We start from the raw sequence: 14,732 nt of genomic DNA on the forward strand, positions 1-14,732 counted from the left end.
AATAGTATCCAAGCCTATTAACTTAAATTGAGTCTGACATTTTGAAATTCATTGTTTGCACATTAAGCAGGAAAAGACTAAAGTTATGTGCCAAAATATGGTAGTGATATACCCAAATATGGTAGTGTATATGACATCATCATGTCCATATATAGGCACATCAGATAAAGATAGTGTAGACAGAGCTTTAGGATTGGTTTCATCTAAGATTAGGCACTGGGAAATCCCAGTACTTCCAGAGTTCCCTGGGTGCTGTTTTAAAATTTAGGTTGGGTGGAAGAAGGTGGGAGTCCCAGCACAGTTGCATCCATTCTAACAGTCAAATTTATGTTATTACGTTGTATATATTTCCTTGGAAATAATGACAATGAATATATATGTTGTAAATTTAGATGGTTGCATGAAGATGGCCCTCTATCATATTTCAGATATATATGCAATATAAAAATAGATGTACCTTCTTCAAAATGATTTCTAACTAGCTCTCGGTCGGCCACTAGACAAAGGTCAAAGAAGTTTTTGCCGACCAGTTGATCCTTGGTATAATGCGGCGGTTGGAGCCCTTCGACATCCGCCATTAAAATGTTCCCATTTAAATCGTGATTTGTTGTAAACATTTCGTTGCTAGGCCGTACAGTGTTCATTTCATCCATTGTCATCCTTCTTGCTATGCAAAATAAATGTGATGGTTGATCTGTAGGAATAAACAAGAAAAACTATACAGAATAGGAAGCTTTAACACAGTATTTGCTGAGATATAAATACTCTTTACACATTGAGGGTGTATCAGTGTCATATTGGCTGCATAATGTATAAAGCAGGTCCCGTTCCACAGCACCATGTTGACAAATAATGGAATCCAATCAAACGTAAATCCAACATGAAACCCATGCAAACAGACAGTCATGTGAAGTCCCCAGGGTCCAGATTAGACTTTGAATATTTGTTGTTCAATATCAACTACACAGTATTAACAAAATGGTTTAAACACGATATCATATCAATAATAATCACAAGTAAATTGTGTTTGTTTACACAGATGTATTGTACAAGATTTGATTTTATCAATATTTTTGATTAAAGGTAAAAGATTAATAGGCAAACTATATTTAGATTTTAGTTATAAAACCATTTTATTTTAATTATTTTAGGCAAATATACAATATAACCCCTTCTTTGGGACAATAAAATTCAAGGGACCCCTTCTTTGGGACATTAATATTCAAGGGACCCCTTCTTTGGGACACTAATATTCAATGGACCCCTTTTTTGGGACACCTGTATTCAGGGGGACACTTTCCTGTGAATCAAATACAGGGAGAAATGTATGTTTTTATCACTATTGCCCCCATGTTGTATGTACTTCATCTATGAGCAATTTCATTAGTAATATGGTGTATTAATATTTATTATATATTTTCACTGCACCTGTGTTGGACGATCCAGTGTCATCGTTCTTCAATGAAGTCCTGACCATAGCCGAACACTTCATTTTGATATACCTTGCCTCGTGTACATCCGTCTCATCTGCTGATTTCGTTTTCATACGCAGCTCGAAGGATGTATGGTTTCTCTTGTTACCCATCCATGAGCTGTAATTCGCTGTAAATATGAAAAAGATTTTTGTTTTATTTCAGTACATGTGTTGAGCTAAAGCTCTGTCTACACTATCAAACTTTATGTTCCAAAAAAATGTGATGTGCCAATATATGGACATATCACTACCATATTTGGACATATCACTACCATATTTGGGCATATCACTACCATATTTGGGTATATCACACTAGTGTAGACAGAGCTTAAAGGTTTGAGGGGTGAAGCAGAGACACGATGAGGCATTTCAGTACTCGTCATATTCCCATCAGATTCTCGGTAATGTATCTCATGTTGTGCAGTCTTTAACTTGACAATCAGAGCTCAAAATTTAACCCAGAAAACTAGCATGATTATTTATAATTTTAATTATTTAGTTAATTTAAAGACTAGTAATGGTTGCAATTTTGAAAAAAATAGTCACTTTTTAGTCATACCAAAAGTGTGCAAGGCTTGGATTGTTCATTTTAACAACTAGCGAAAGTTTGCTAGAGGATAAAAAAAGTACATTTTTAGCCCAATTGACAATAATCCTTATTAAATTAACTACTGTAAACTATAAAATATATATTAAAAATAAAATTAAATATAATGGACGCAATAGTAAAAGGTTGAATTTGTTTCTTTGTTGTTAGTCAACATTGCATAGCAATAACAATTTGGCTAAAGTAAAAAATAAATCAAAATATGCAGCGAAAGAATAGGTTTATGTTGATATGCAAGGCCGAGCATTTCACAATGAGATTGTACAACACAGAGTTGTCTAGGGATTTCAAATTTGCTGCTAATCATCCCTAGGAGTCTCAACTACTCCATCGAGATATCAAATTACAACTAGAGAAGTCAACTCCAACACTATCACAGCCTTAAAAAGCGTTCTACCATGGAAAAAACACCAACGATATGACTACATCCTCCATAAGGCAATCCGATATGCCAGTTCGAAGTCACGCCCACTACTTAGTCACGAACGGAAAAGCATTCCGAGGCGTGTAAACTGGACACTGGACAACCGTCCCAATGTTGGTACATGACAGCATTAAGTTTTTTATTTATTTAACAATTTCGCCATTTCCTATTTTGGTGTATATATACACTACATAATAATTAAAGATATATTGTTCACCTAAACAATTTATTTTTTAAAATTTTTTGTTGAATACATGTCATTTTAATGTCACGTAATAGTTCACTTTGACCAAAAACTGGATCGGAAAAAAATGTAATTTTGTGTCACACAATGGTTTTTGGTTAAAATTTTCATTTTGTTTGTCTTTTTATAAGTGAAATAATTAATTTTTGGGGTTTTTTTTTTAAAGAAGTGAATAACTAATATTCAAACTGCAAAATGGCCTATTTAAAGTCTGATTTTATTAATCTTAATTTTTTCATGTTTTTGGGGGACAATACATCTCTTTTTTTGCCTAAAAGATATATAATGTGCTACTTACTGAGTGGTAAAAGACTCCTGAAATGTTGGTGATCTGATTGGGCAATCAAGCTGAATACATTTATTCCCATTAAATCATCCTTCAAATAAGCAAACAATATATGATTACAACAACTAATAATAGATCAATTAATTGGTTAGATGTTTGCCCTACTCTGACATTGTAATGTATATTTAATACAACACTTAGCAATTCTTAGTGGGAGCAAGGATATCTAACAAAAGGATGCTGAGCGCCGGAGATCAAAGGGTTTATCTGTGGCTGCGACACGATTACAGTAGTTCCACGCCCGCTGCAGAGAATATACATAGTACAGTACTTTGGTATTTGTCGCAGCCAGACATAGACCATATCTTGGCTCAGTGTCCTGTTGTTAGATTGCCTTGGTGGGAGAAGGGCATATGATTCTAGGCAGTGATGTAGCTTCGAATTCGTAAAAATATTTTGGCACACATGGTGTGTCATACCTATAATTTAGTTGAATTTAAACAAAATATCAGTAAGCCTGCTTGTGGTGCTGGAGTAAAAATAATTTGTGGAAAGTCCAGAGATACTTATACTTATCAATACTTTTTAATTTTATTTTCCTTAATATTTAAAATTCAGTAAATTTTGATTTAAAGATTTGCAGATTGTTCATTTTGGTAATTTTACACATTCGGAAATATAGATTTATGTATGCAGTTGAATATGTAAGTAGGAATTGATGTTAGGCCTACTGTATAATTATCTGCAACCGTCAAAGTCAAGAGCCACATCAAACCAGAATGTAATGAACATACACAAATAATACAGAAGGAATTATATATGGAATGCAGTATTATATAATTCAACATATAGTAGTATTTTAATTACAAAAAAAAGGTATTTGGAAATTTGAGAGAATCTGATTATGATTATGAAGAGTTATTGTTATTAACAAGTTTTTGTAAACCTGCTGAAAAGAGAAATGTTACTTTTTATATTTTTTTTTATCTTTCGTGTACCTTGGCGTACCCGAAATCGCAGACTTTTTAATCCTCCTTTTGATCATATCAATGTAACTAACAGAGGTTTATTCAAGCGATGCCTATAATAAATTCTTTGTTTTTTGTGGGTATGATATTTTTTTTGACTTTTTAAATATTTTTAAGTCTAAAATTGTGAACACGTTTTAAATATTTTGTCATTTTTGTATATTGTTTCAGTGTTTTGTGTTAATTTTTAGTGGTTTTCATGTCTGTCAGTTGATTTAAAATGTAATGTAAAACCAATTTAAATACTAAACAGTTAATCTTATGAATACCTACAATATATTTTTCATAATTTAAAGATTAATTTCAAATGAACATTAAATATTATAATAATATTGCATCAGAACTATCGGAAATCTAATTTAGCCATATGGTTGTGTTGTTGGATTCTCATCTGCATGTCATATTTTACCCTTATAAATCTAATTCATCAGCCATTTCACCGACGACAAAGATTCTATTCCCGGCAAGGCAATTAACTGGATGAACAGAACATCCCCAATGTATCAGGTATTCATAGTACCATGCCTATAATGCATACTGTAGTACAGTGTAAAGATTGCAGTGAAATTGAATTATTACCGACTCTGGGGAAATACTGAGATAGCAGCAGATGATTAGGACTTGTAAGTAATACGAAAGCTGGTGTAAGCAAACAATACTATGTGTGAACATAAACCTTATGATAAGAATTAACGATTACTGCTTATTATATACTAATTATTAATAATACTCTGTTAGATAATTTCAAAATTATTCATTGAAAAAAAATAAAAAGAATACATAGCTCTAAATCAAGGTTTGATTAAATATGAATTAAAAATAAAATAAACTTTAATTACAAAGTACATATTTTAGGCTCACATGCGAGGTAATTCCGCGATTGATTGTAAAATCAAAATGGTATTTCTATCAAAACATTTCAATCTTCTATCAACTAAAGCCGAAGTATAGTCATGTTATAGAACCATTCTACAGTTACATTAGTCTTTCTTCATCTATGAATGGATGTTCTGCTGAAGTGGGAACACTAATTGATCATACCCAGTACCGGCTTAGGGAGTGGACTAGAAAGAGTTACAAATCTGGCACTAGGTCAGGATTGGAAGGCAAGCATGTTAACTACCAAGATACAGCTCCACTACTACTTTGTCTCCAAACTACATTATTTATAATCATTTAAACCAACTAGTGGTTTCTGATTGAATGTAAACTGGTGTGACCTTTAAAGATAGAAGCTCACCTGAGTTGATGTCAAATATGAGGAGACATTTTCCGTGATGAAGTCAACCTTTCCTTGGCTATTCACAACGAAGAGAAAACCATCCAATGCCTATGTAGTAAACATAATGTTGTTAGATAATGATTAAAAAACTTGCCAAAGAATACTCACTTAGAAACATCATTTATATTCCTCTTTGTGAAATAAAAGAGGCTTGCTTAATTAACTGTACATGGCTAATTAACTGTACATGGCTAATAACTGTAACAGCACAGTGGTTTAATTTATTAACTGGTTACTATAATTGGTCAGTAACTGTGATGTAATTTGTACTTTATAATAAGTAATTGAAAATAATTCTCGGGTGGGACTCGAACTCACAACCTCCAGATCACTAGCCTGGCGTTCTTACCTCTGGACCACTGATCTTGTGCTGAAGGCTTGGGGTTAGATTCAAGCCCAAGGAAGCAACGGGTACTGCACCAACAGGTACATTTACGCAAGTACTCTCAATGTACTTAGTATAAAGTACAAATTACATCAGAGTAGGGCAAAACATCTGACCAATTACTCAACACCCGGACGCAAAGCTATTCCACAGTAGTTACAAACAATTACAATCCTGCTGGTTACTATAAATACAGGAACTCTTACTTTTGGGGACAAACCAGGGGACAACCTATTCGAGGGACACCTCTATATGGGGGACAGCCCTATACGAGGGACACTTGGCGATAGGTTGTACCTCTTACCTCTAATAAAACTGGTCCAAGTTTGTCTTTAGCTATTACACCTGGATTACTTGAAGATACGTGATCATGTTGAATGCCCACTGATGGATCTGAAGCTATAACAAGAAACAACCTTAGTACTGTGAAGTGTCAGTTGAAAATCGAGGTTTAATACCTCCATGTTTTTAGAAGAATAGATATATTTATTTTATTTTAATATCATAAGCAAAGAGGTAAAAGGATAACAATAATATAAAACAAAACCACAGCAGATGAGACAGGAAAGATTCCTTGTAAAGTATGTAACTACAATTTATTTCAGGTCTCTGTTATTATCTAAAGGTCTCTCATTTATTTCCAAGTTATTTAAAAGCTTTCTTTAGTCTAATATTAACCTCCGATAACCTAACAATGTTTAAAAATACTACTACAGTTTAAAACTTTTTGAAGATTTAAACTAGCGCTTACTACAGTATATAATACACCTTTTTGAAGATTTAACCTAACCCTTTAAAAAGTTTTTAAATTAATTATGAATGTATTGAAACCTAAAGTGATTTGATTTTAAGAGTACAGTACAGTAAACAATATCATTAAAAAAGTTTTGAAAAATTTGTCTTTTTCTGAATCAATGTTTTCTTCAGAGATGTAATATTTTTTTTGCAATATACATTGCCGTGGGCACCTATAGTTACAAATCCGTCAGTCATAGCCATCACGTTTGGCTGCTTTTACAATAATACCTCTAGTGACATCGAGCTGTCCATTCACTGACACGATTTATGTATCATGTCGTTACCCAATCAGATTTACACAGCTACTATAACAATGTGGAGTTCTTCAATAATTCCTAACACCAATGATGTATTACTTTACGCTTACATCTTTTTCCTATCCAATTCTTAATTCTCTACTAAGCATTACCTGTGGTGGGTACAAATAGGACACTGACCAATGAGAAGGTGTTGATCACTCGAGTTGTATTCCCTACCATTACGCATGGGAATCCATGTTTTACTATTAGCCTTTACAAAGTTTATTGGCCGGTTTCCTGATTGAGTTTGCGTTGACTCATGTGGGTGGCAATGCTAGGATGATGTTGGTCATAGGGACCGAAGTGGGTATAGGAGCTTTGTGATTGGTGCAGATCTATAGCTTATCATAAACCAAGGCCTAAGGATTACGATACCTGGATGCGTAAATTACGGGTTAAAAAAGGGAAATCGGACTTAATGAAAACGAGCAGGGTAGTAGCTTACTGTAGGTCAAAATCACTGGCTATTTACTAAATTAATTCAAAGATTGCTTTACTATTATAACTCTTTCAGTTTTACTTTAAATCTTGGATTTCCTTTATTTTTGTATTCATATGTTTAAAACATCTTTACAAAATAAATGTACAGTAGAAGGGTGGTTCGTAAAATTGTAAAAAAGTCTTGGAGGTTTGTATGATCAATAGTGTTTTTGCTATTGGGACTTTTCGATTATAAAACCTTTTCCACAATTGGCATATAGTAGTAATAGCAACTTTAATGACATCTGTGATAATTGCATATTTGGTCGAAATAAGTATAAAATAATAACAGTATTTGGAATTGTATAACAGTTATTGGAAAATTCTCTATATTAAAAAGGTTGAGTGGTCTTAAGTTGTCAACACCTTAAGCTCTGTCTACACTATCAAATTTTATACTGACAAAAAAAATGATGTGCCCATATATGGACATGATGATGTCATATCACTACTATATTTGGGCATATTACCATATTTGGGCACATCACACTTTTTTGTAAAACTAATTTGATAGTGTAGACAGAGCTTTAGGCTGTCTAACAACCAACTTCTACTCAGCAACACAATATCCCAGAATGCAATACCTTGCTGCTGCTTTTGTTGTTTAATGCCTTTGACAACCTCCTCAACTTTTGCTCGTTCTTCAGGCCGAACGTTCCACGAATCAAGGTTAGAATTATTTGAAGAAATCAAGTCCGCCAACTCCTCAATATATGCACTCTCCTGTTCCCGTCGGCGTTTATTACCTAGTGGTTTACTATAAAAGATAGAAAAGAAATATATAATGTAGAATTAGCTATTCAAATTATGCCTGAATCAATATTTCAAACACATTTCATTTTCCTTAAATGAACATTATTCTGCCATAATTATTAAACTCATTATCTATGACATCATCTACATTATATGTGGTATTTTCATCATAATCATCTTTTTAATATTACTAATTATTGACAAAATTCATTACTATATTACTAATTCACAATTACTGAGGTTCATTCATTCATTTTTTATTAGCCATAAAAATAAAAAAATACATAGTTCAAGATGGCATGGAATGACCAGTTTAAAATAAAACTTTGACCCTCAGGCCGGTCACTCCATCTCAGAAGATGATAAAAATGTAACAAAATAAGAATAAATCTAGATACAAATACTATATGTAGCAAGTGGAACATTTTAAATTACGTCAAGACTACTGGATATATACTTAAGATTATTAAATGGTAAATTGTAGAAAAAGTTGTAATGGAAAATTAACTATTGAATATACATAAATCTATTGCACAGACAATGTATATTAGTAGTTGTTAATTCTTACTTTTGTACTTTTTCTGGCCATTTTCTCTTGCCTGCCATTGCTGGGCTAGGCCTACCAGTACTCATACTAGTAACTCACAATGATGAGCCGTCAAACATAACAAGTTATCTGCAAAGAGAGAAAAATAATAATACTGTAATACATTTTTATCAAATGTTTAATTACATATTTAATCACACTTCTGGTCTGATCCCACACCCTACTTTATTACCAATGCTTTTAAGAAAAATTAAATATTTAAAAATATGTAATTTTGTCATGTTACTTTTTATAAATTGAAACAAGGTGGAATTATCTTTAAAAATTTTTGCACAAAAATATACGAAATGTAAAAGTACATAAAAGGGAAGAAGTCTTTCTGGTTTCATTAGTTTTCAAAAAGATTTTAAAACGACAAAGGTCAAGGATAATACACTTCCTCTACAGATAATCACCTAGAGCAATGAAACATATTACAGCATATATTATTCAACATGACAAAGATGACCTCAGTATGAGTACTACTGTAGTACACTAATAGTACACTTATGCATAAATTTGGTTAATAAAAATAAAAGACATAAAATGGCTATATGAAATGTTTTTTATTTATATGTGCAAAAAATATACGTTCTTTGCGCATAAAGGTTTATATTTTTTTAAAAATTTATTTTTGCTTGTAAACATTTATATTTTGTTTTTGTTCTGTGTTTATGCATACATTTGGTTAATAAAAATAAAAGCCATAAAATGGCTATATGAAATGGTTTTTACTTATACTGTATGTGTGAAACACATACACTGTTCATTTTATATATTTTGTAAAATTATTTTTTTGTGTAAACCTTTATATTTTGTTTTCATTCTGTGCTATTTGTTATTAGTTTTCTATGTGTATGACAATTCTGTAACGTACAGTGAGAGTCAATAAACTAAAAATCTAAATCTAAATCTATTTTTTATTTTTAACAACCAACAGCAAGTACAGTAACTCACCAAATGGATGGGTAAACTACTGTACAGTATACAGTATAATTATAATGCTTTATAACTCATGTTTCATGAGCTTAGGGAGTGAAGTAACACATTTCATGAGGTCTCATGTTTCATAAGCAGCTTAGGGAGTGAAGTAACACATTTCATGAGGTATATACAGTAACTCTGGCACTAGGTCAGGATTGAACCATGGAACTTGGGATTGGAAGGAAAGCATGTTTACCGCCAAGCAACAGCTCCACCCCATTTATAAAATTACAAACAAAATGGAGATTTTTATTTATTCGGTTTATTTTTGCAAACAAAATAATAGAAAAAATTGCATTATATGTATCATAAAAGACTATATTAAATATAATTTTATCAGACAGACAGACTACTGCAGACAGACAGACAGACAGACAGAGAAGAGAGAAGTTACTCAACTGGAAAGTTCTTTTACGTACAGTATTGTGTCTCAAGTTAATATTCAAAGTACTTGGTGTATTCCATCTACTCATTTCAGCCTGTTGTTTCATCAACAGTAAAGAATACACTTATGTATATAATTTAATAGCAACCATTTCATCCAATAATGAGTTTACACAAAGATAATTTGGCAGTAAAGTTTTATGAATTGTAAACTAAAAACTTACAAAAAGGTTTTCTTGCTACAAATACTACAAAATGGTAATTAAAACTTAAAATGAACATATGTTTCGTTCTAATAATAAGGAAAATAAAATTACAAGGTGCTGTATAGACATGTAAAACTTTATTATTATACTGTAGATTTTATATATCTACTATATTGTAAACTTCATAAACTTATCATTCTTCTATACTTTCATACATCTTATGGGTGACCCTATCTTGATCAATGTCTCTGAACATTGGTTCATCTAAAGTTGTTTTTTTATTGAGTCACCTTTTCTATTTTATTACGCACACATTGTGTTTAAAGTTACTTGCAAAAGATAAGAATTACTACAATACAATGAGTAAATTACACCTGGAACGAATGGCTGAAAATTGCATTCATAATCAACACTACAGCAAAGGAAATCATATAACAAATTCTTTTGTTTTCCGTCAAAAAGTGACCCCTCCCCACCACCCTCCACTAAGTGGATATGTCCTCCTCGTCCCTCACCAGGATCAGTGCCATTGTTTATGTCCCTCCCTAGTAAAGTAGGCCAGTCAATTATTACTAGGCTACTTTAATACACAAGCATAGCCGGTTATAAAATTGAAGTTCAGTTTATTGTTTTCTCATCACCAGATGAGATTGAATTGATTGTATTTTTGTACAATAGCATTTGTAATTTATAGTTTTTAAAATGATGATTTTCTGTACAGTGCTTGTTTTGACAAAACTTATTGTGTAAAGTACTTTGTAAATCCACAAATATTATTATTATTAAAATCTAAAAGAGCACAACTTTGCTCATAAAAGTTAAGTGTCCTGTAAAGTGATATCATATTTACCAATTGTGTTACTTATTACGACGAACGATAAAAAACATCCCGACGTCTCAATGTCTGACACGCTGTCAAAAGCACATTAAACTGATGTCATGTTCCTTAAGGATTAACTAACATGATAAATAATGCTTTAGTCTTCTTTACATTAAGAAATATGAATGCATTATCAATGTTTTTCACTGGGTAATTGTTACTAAATGCACGCCACAAAAGTGGCTTCAATGTGGGTTAATTAAGCTTTGGCGTAACTGAAAAATTAATACTTGTATGTAGCCTAGGAAGTATGGGCTATGGCCACACTAAAGCCTCAAGTCTGACGCAACTCACTATGATCAAGATTTCAAGCCAGGCTTGAGTTTATTGGGTAGTCACAATATTCAAATTTAGTTGGGTTGTTCTCCCAGTCCGGGTCACGAGTGACAATCCGGGGTCAATCTGGGTAGAATGATTGGGTTGTCCTTTGGGTCCAGGTCACGACAGTGTCAATCCGGGACAATCTGGGTAGCTTGCCTGGGTTGAGTTGCCTAGATTAATGTGGATTTTAAGTTGAGGCGAGGCGAATCGATCCACGTTGAGTCACACTATGTAAATCTTGATCGCAGTGAGTCGCGCCAGACTTGAGGCTGTAGTGTGACCATAGCCACTGTAGATCAACTTTTGCTGATCTTTGAGGATCACAATTCGTTTTTTAGGTGGTCAATCGTTTTGGCTTAGTTACTGTACAGGGTTACTGAGAACGGTTTTACTGTATGTAATGTAAAATGGTCTAATTATGAATATGACTTGTACTCTTCCCTGATAATGATATAACATTTTGCGGACATTGTAACTAACAAAATCTAATAATAATACTGGATTTAACAAAAGTACAATATACTACTGTAGATGGTTAATTGTGACATATTAAGGCAGGTGTTTTGTCTGTATTTATTCACCTATGTTGATATCTTAAAGGAGCTACAGTATTGTTTAAGTAATATAGATAAAGTGCAGACTAATCAATACATACATTCACTAGAAGAAATCCACAGACAAATCATTTCCGTTCACCTGTGCAACCTAATTAGCATAATGTATTCATATTCTGTAATTATTGAAATTGGCCAAACTGGCTGTGGTTTATTTGTTGATTTGAAAATGTATCTGCCGACACCTAGATTATGCTAATTATCATAATTTAGTCATCTCAAATTGGCCAAATGACATCCTAACTGCGTTTCATTTGTCAATTGCATTTGAAAATGTATCTGTCTACACCTGGACATGCTAATTGTCATAATTTATTCATATCAAATTGATCAAACGCCACTATGTAATTTATTTGTTGTTTGCAGTTGAAAATGAATGTGCCTATTTACCTGGACATGCTAATTATCATAATGCATTCATATCTTGTAGCATTCATCCAGCTTATACAACATGTGACAAAACCATATTTGGATTACCGGTGGATAATTTAGCATTGCGAGAGCTGAGCTGATCACTGCAAGTCTTATGTGGCATGGGAGAGCTAATGAAATTTCAGAACATAAGCATATTAACAGACATTCAAATTAAATTATTTTAGAATCTGGGTTAGTAGCACTGGCAGGAGAATTGGTGTCACACTGTACATTTCATAGACCCCATTCTGGGTTGTGGAATGCATTGTGAAAATTGCTGGCATGTACCGTGCATTAATAATGAAATAACATGTTTTTTATTTCCGTACAGAGCTTGCTTTTAATTTTAATGGATGATTTAATACACTATTGGTAAATACATTTAGTAATGTAATATCTTGTTTACTAATTAATAATTTAACATACTGTACACTGTAGATAATATTGTTTGTATTTTAATCATATTTTCTATAGTAGGCCTACCGCACAGTACTAGTAGTAGCTTGATCATTTTTCGTTTATTTTCAATTATTTTTCACTAGTCTTGATAATGATATGATATTTTTTAAATCTCTTTTGAAAAACCCCTGTTTCTCTCTCTCTGATTTTATTTCTTTTTATCCTTCTTTCATTGTAGGCCTACTGTATATTTATATATATATATTTATTTTTTATGATTGTCTATCTGATTGACATGAGTTATTATTATGTAATACCTTTTGTTTGTCAATGCTTTTGTCTATTTGTTATTTGCTTGTTCATTGTTACGCCCATATAGCCCATAATATAGACTCCTTTGTTTTCTAGTGTACCCTTTTTCTATATGTATTCGTCTTTTACTAGGTATCCCAATGAAGCGGATTTTCGTTAAGGCGATTTTAACACGTTCGTGAAATTTCAAAAAGTGACATGTCTTTGAAGTTAAAAATAAACTATTTCTTATGTAGCCATGTGAATAAAATTTATATGTCTAGAAAGATCTTGTTTAAGAGTTTATTTATATATATTTTTAATCTATGTTTATTAAATATTTTAATAGAAAACGCGAGTTAAAAAGAGGTACAAAAGCCGGCGAGCCGAAATCCGCGCGCTAAAAATAACTTCGGAAAACACCTACCCATTTTCAAAACACGATCGCTCGGCGACCATAATAGGTGGTGGAGTAATTTTTGTTGCATGTTATCAGGCTTTAAATACTCTTTATTTTGATATGTAAATCGGTTATTATTATTATGTACATCCGCCTCAAATGTCAATTTTTCCGATAAAAATTAAATGTTTGAGTCTTTCTCATTATCAAAATCTGGGGAATTTAGTATTGAATTGAAGCTAATTTATATTTCTGTTTGATAAACTACATTGTTTTATTTGTCTTTGCGTGGTCGTCGTGCGAAGAGACCAACAAGACCAACCACTTAAAAAAATAATCCCTATCGAAAATAAAAGTATTTACCATTTTCCTTGCAGGGGGGTTTCAGTTCTCAGCTTATTACTAAATTACCGACGCCCAGGCAATTTGCATGGTATGCATGTATTAGCGCGTTAAATTATGATTGGATACCCCCGCAGTGGACTGTTCCATTTTCGGAACAAGTCTTTACTGCACACACGAGGCATGGCGAAGAATGTCGCTTCTCGTGGAATATTTGCTTCGAAACGTCAATTTTACCTATTTATTAAAGTATTTAATAAGTGGAGTATTTATCAAGCTACTATATAAAGCAAGTACGTTAGGAATAAATGTACCGAAGGAATTTAAGAAGCTTTAAATTTGCTATGCAGCGGCCGTAACCCATTCTATGTAGGCGGCCGAAAGGCGCTTTTGACAGGGTTGCCGTTATATGTATACGCTGTATCATGGCCTAAACTTGATTCCGTATTTCAATATAAAGTGCACCTTACGTTTAGAATATTTGAAAAGGAAATAAAATTAAACATACTAATATATACTATTGAAGTAATTACTTAGTTAAATTTGAAATTCGTCTGCTTTCCTCCCGATATTTCTTCGGCAGAATTTAGTGGTGTTAGGCTTTAGGCCTATAAACTTAACTTGTAGGCGCGGCCGAGTTTACGCCCGGAATGGAATCGAACGCATAATAATAATTAATATAAAATTAATAATCAATTAAAATAATATTTATGATTATAATTAAAAATTTAAATTCTAGAATTATAAAAAAATGTATACTTACGAAAAATAATATTTAAAAAAAAAGAAACAATAGCCACACAGTTTTTTAACACAATATATATTTTTTTACATTTTAACATTTTTTAACA

At 32.4% G+C, this 14,732-nt stretch overlaps 1 protein-coding gene across 2 annotated transcripts in view; it reads right to left on the reverse strand.

Moving 5' to 3' along the window:
* Positions 1 to 14,732, reverse strand: part of LOC144839922 (uncharacterized) — a 60,416-nt gene that overhangs the window by 34,138 nt on the left and 11,546 nt on the right. For both annotated transcript variants that reach the window (XR_013611803.1, XM_078695502.1), the window contains exons 2-8: positions 8,629 to 8,736; positions 7,892 to 8,064; positions 6,035 to 6,129; positions 5,304 to 5,393; positions 3,048 to 3,126; positions 1,429 to 1,602; positions 458 to 694 (exon numbers count right to left, since the gene is read on the reverse strand). Coding sequence is in view for 1 of the 2 variants with exons in the window: in XM_078695502.1 (XP_078551628.1) it covers positions 458 to 694; positions 1,429 to 1,602; positions 3,048 to 3,126; positions 5,304 to 5,393; positions 6,035 to 6,129; positions 7,892 to 8,064; positions 8,629 to 8,693 (913 nt within the window). In the remaining variant the exon portion in view is untranslated. The remainder of the gene's footprint in view (positions 1 to 457; positions 695 to 1,428; positions 1,603 to 3,047; positions 3,127 to 5,303; positions 5,394 to 6,034; positions 6,130 to 7,891; positions 8,065 to 8,628; positions 8,737 to 14,732) is intronic.

Source organism: Antedon bifida, chromosome 4 (genome assembly GCF_963402885.1).
Source record: "Antedon bifida chromosome 4, ecAntBifi1.1, whole genome shotgun sequence".
Classification (NCBI taxonomy): Eukaryota; Metazoa; Echinodermata; class Crinoidea; order Comatulida; family Antedonidae; genus Antedon; species Antedon bifida.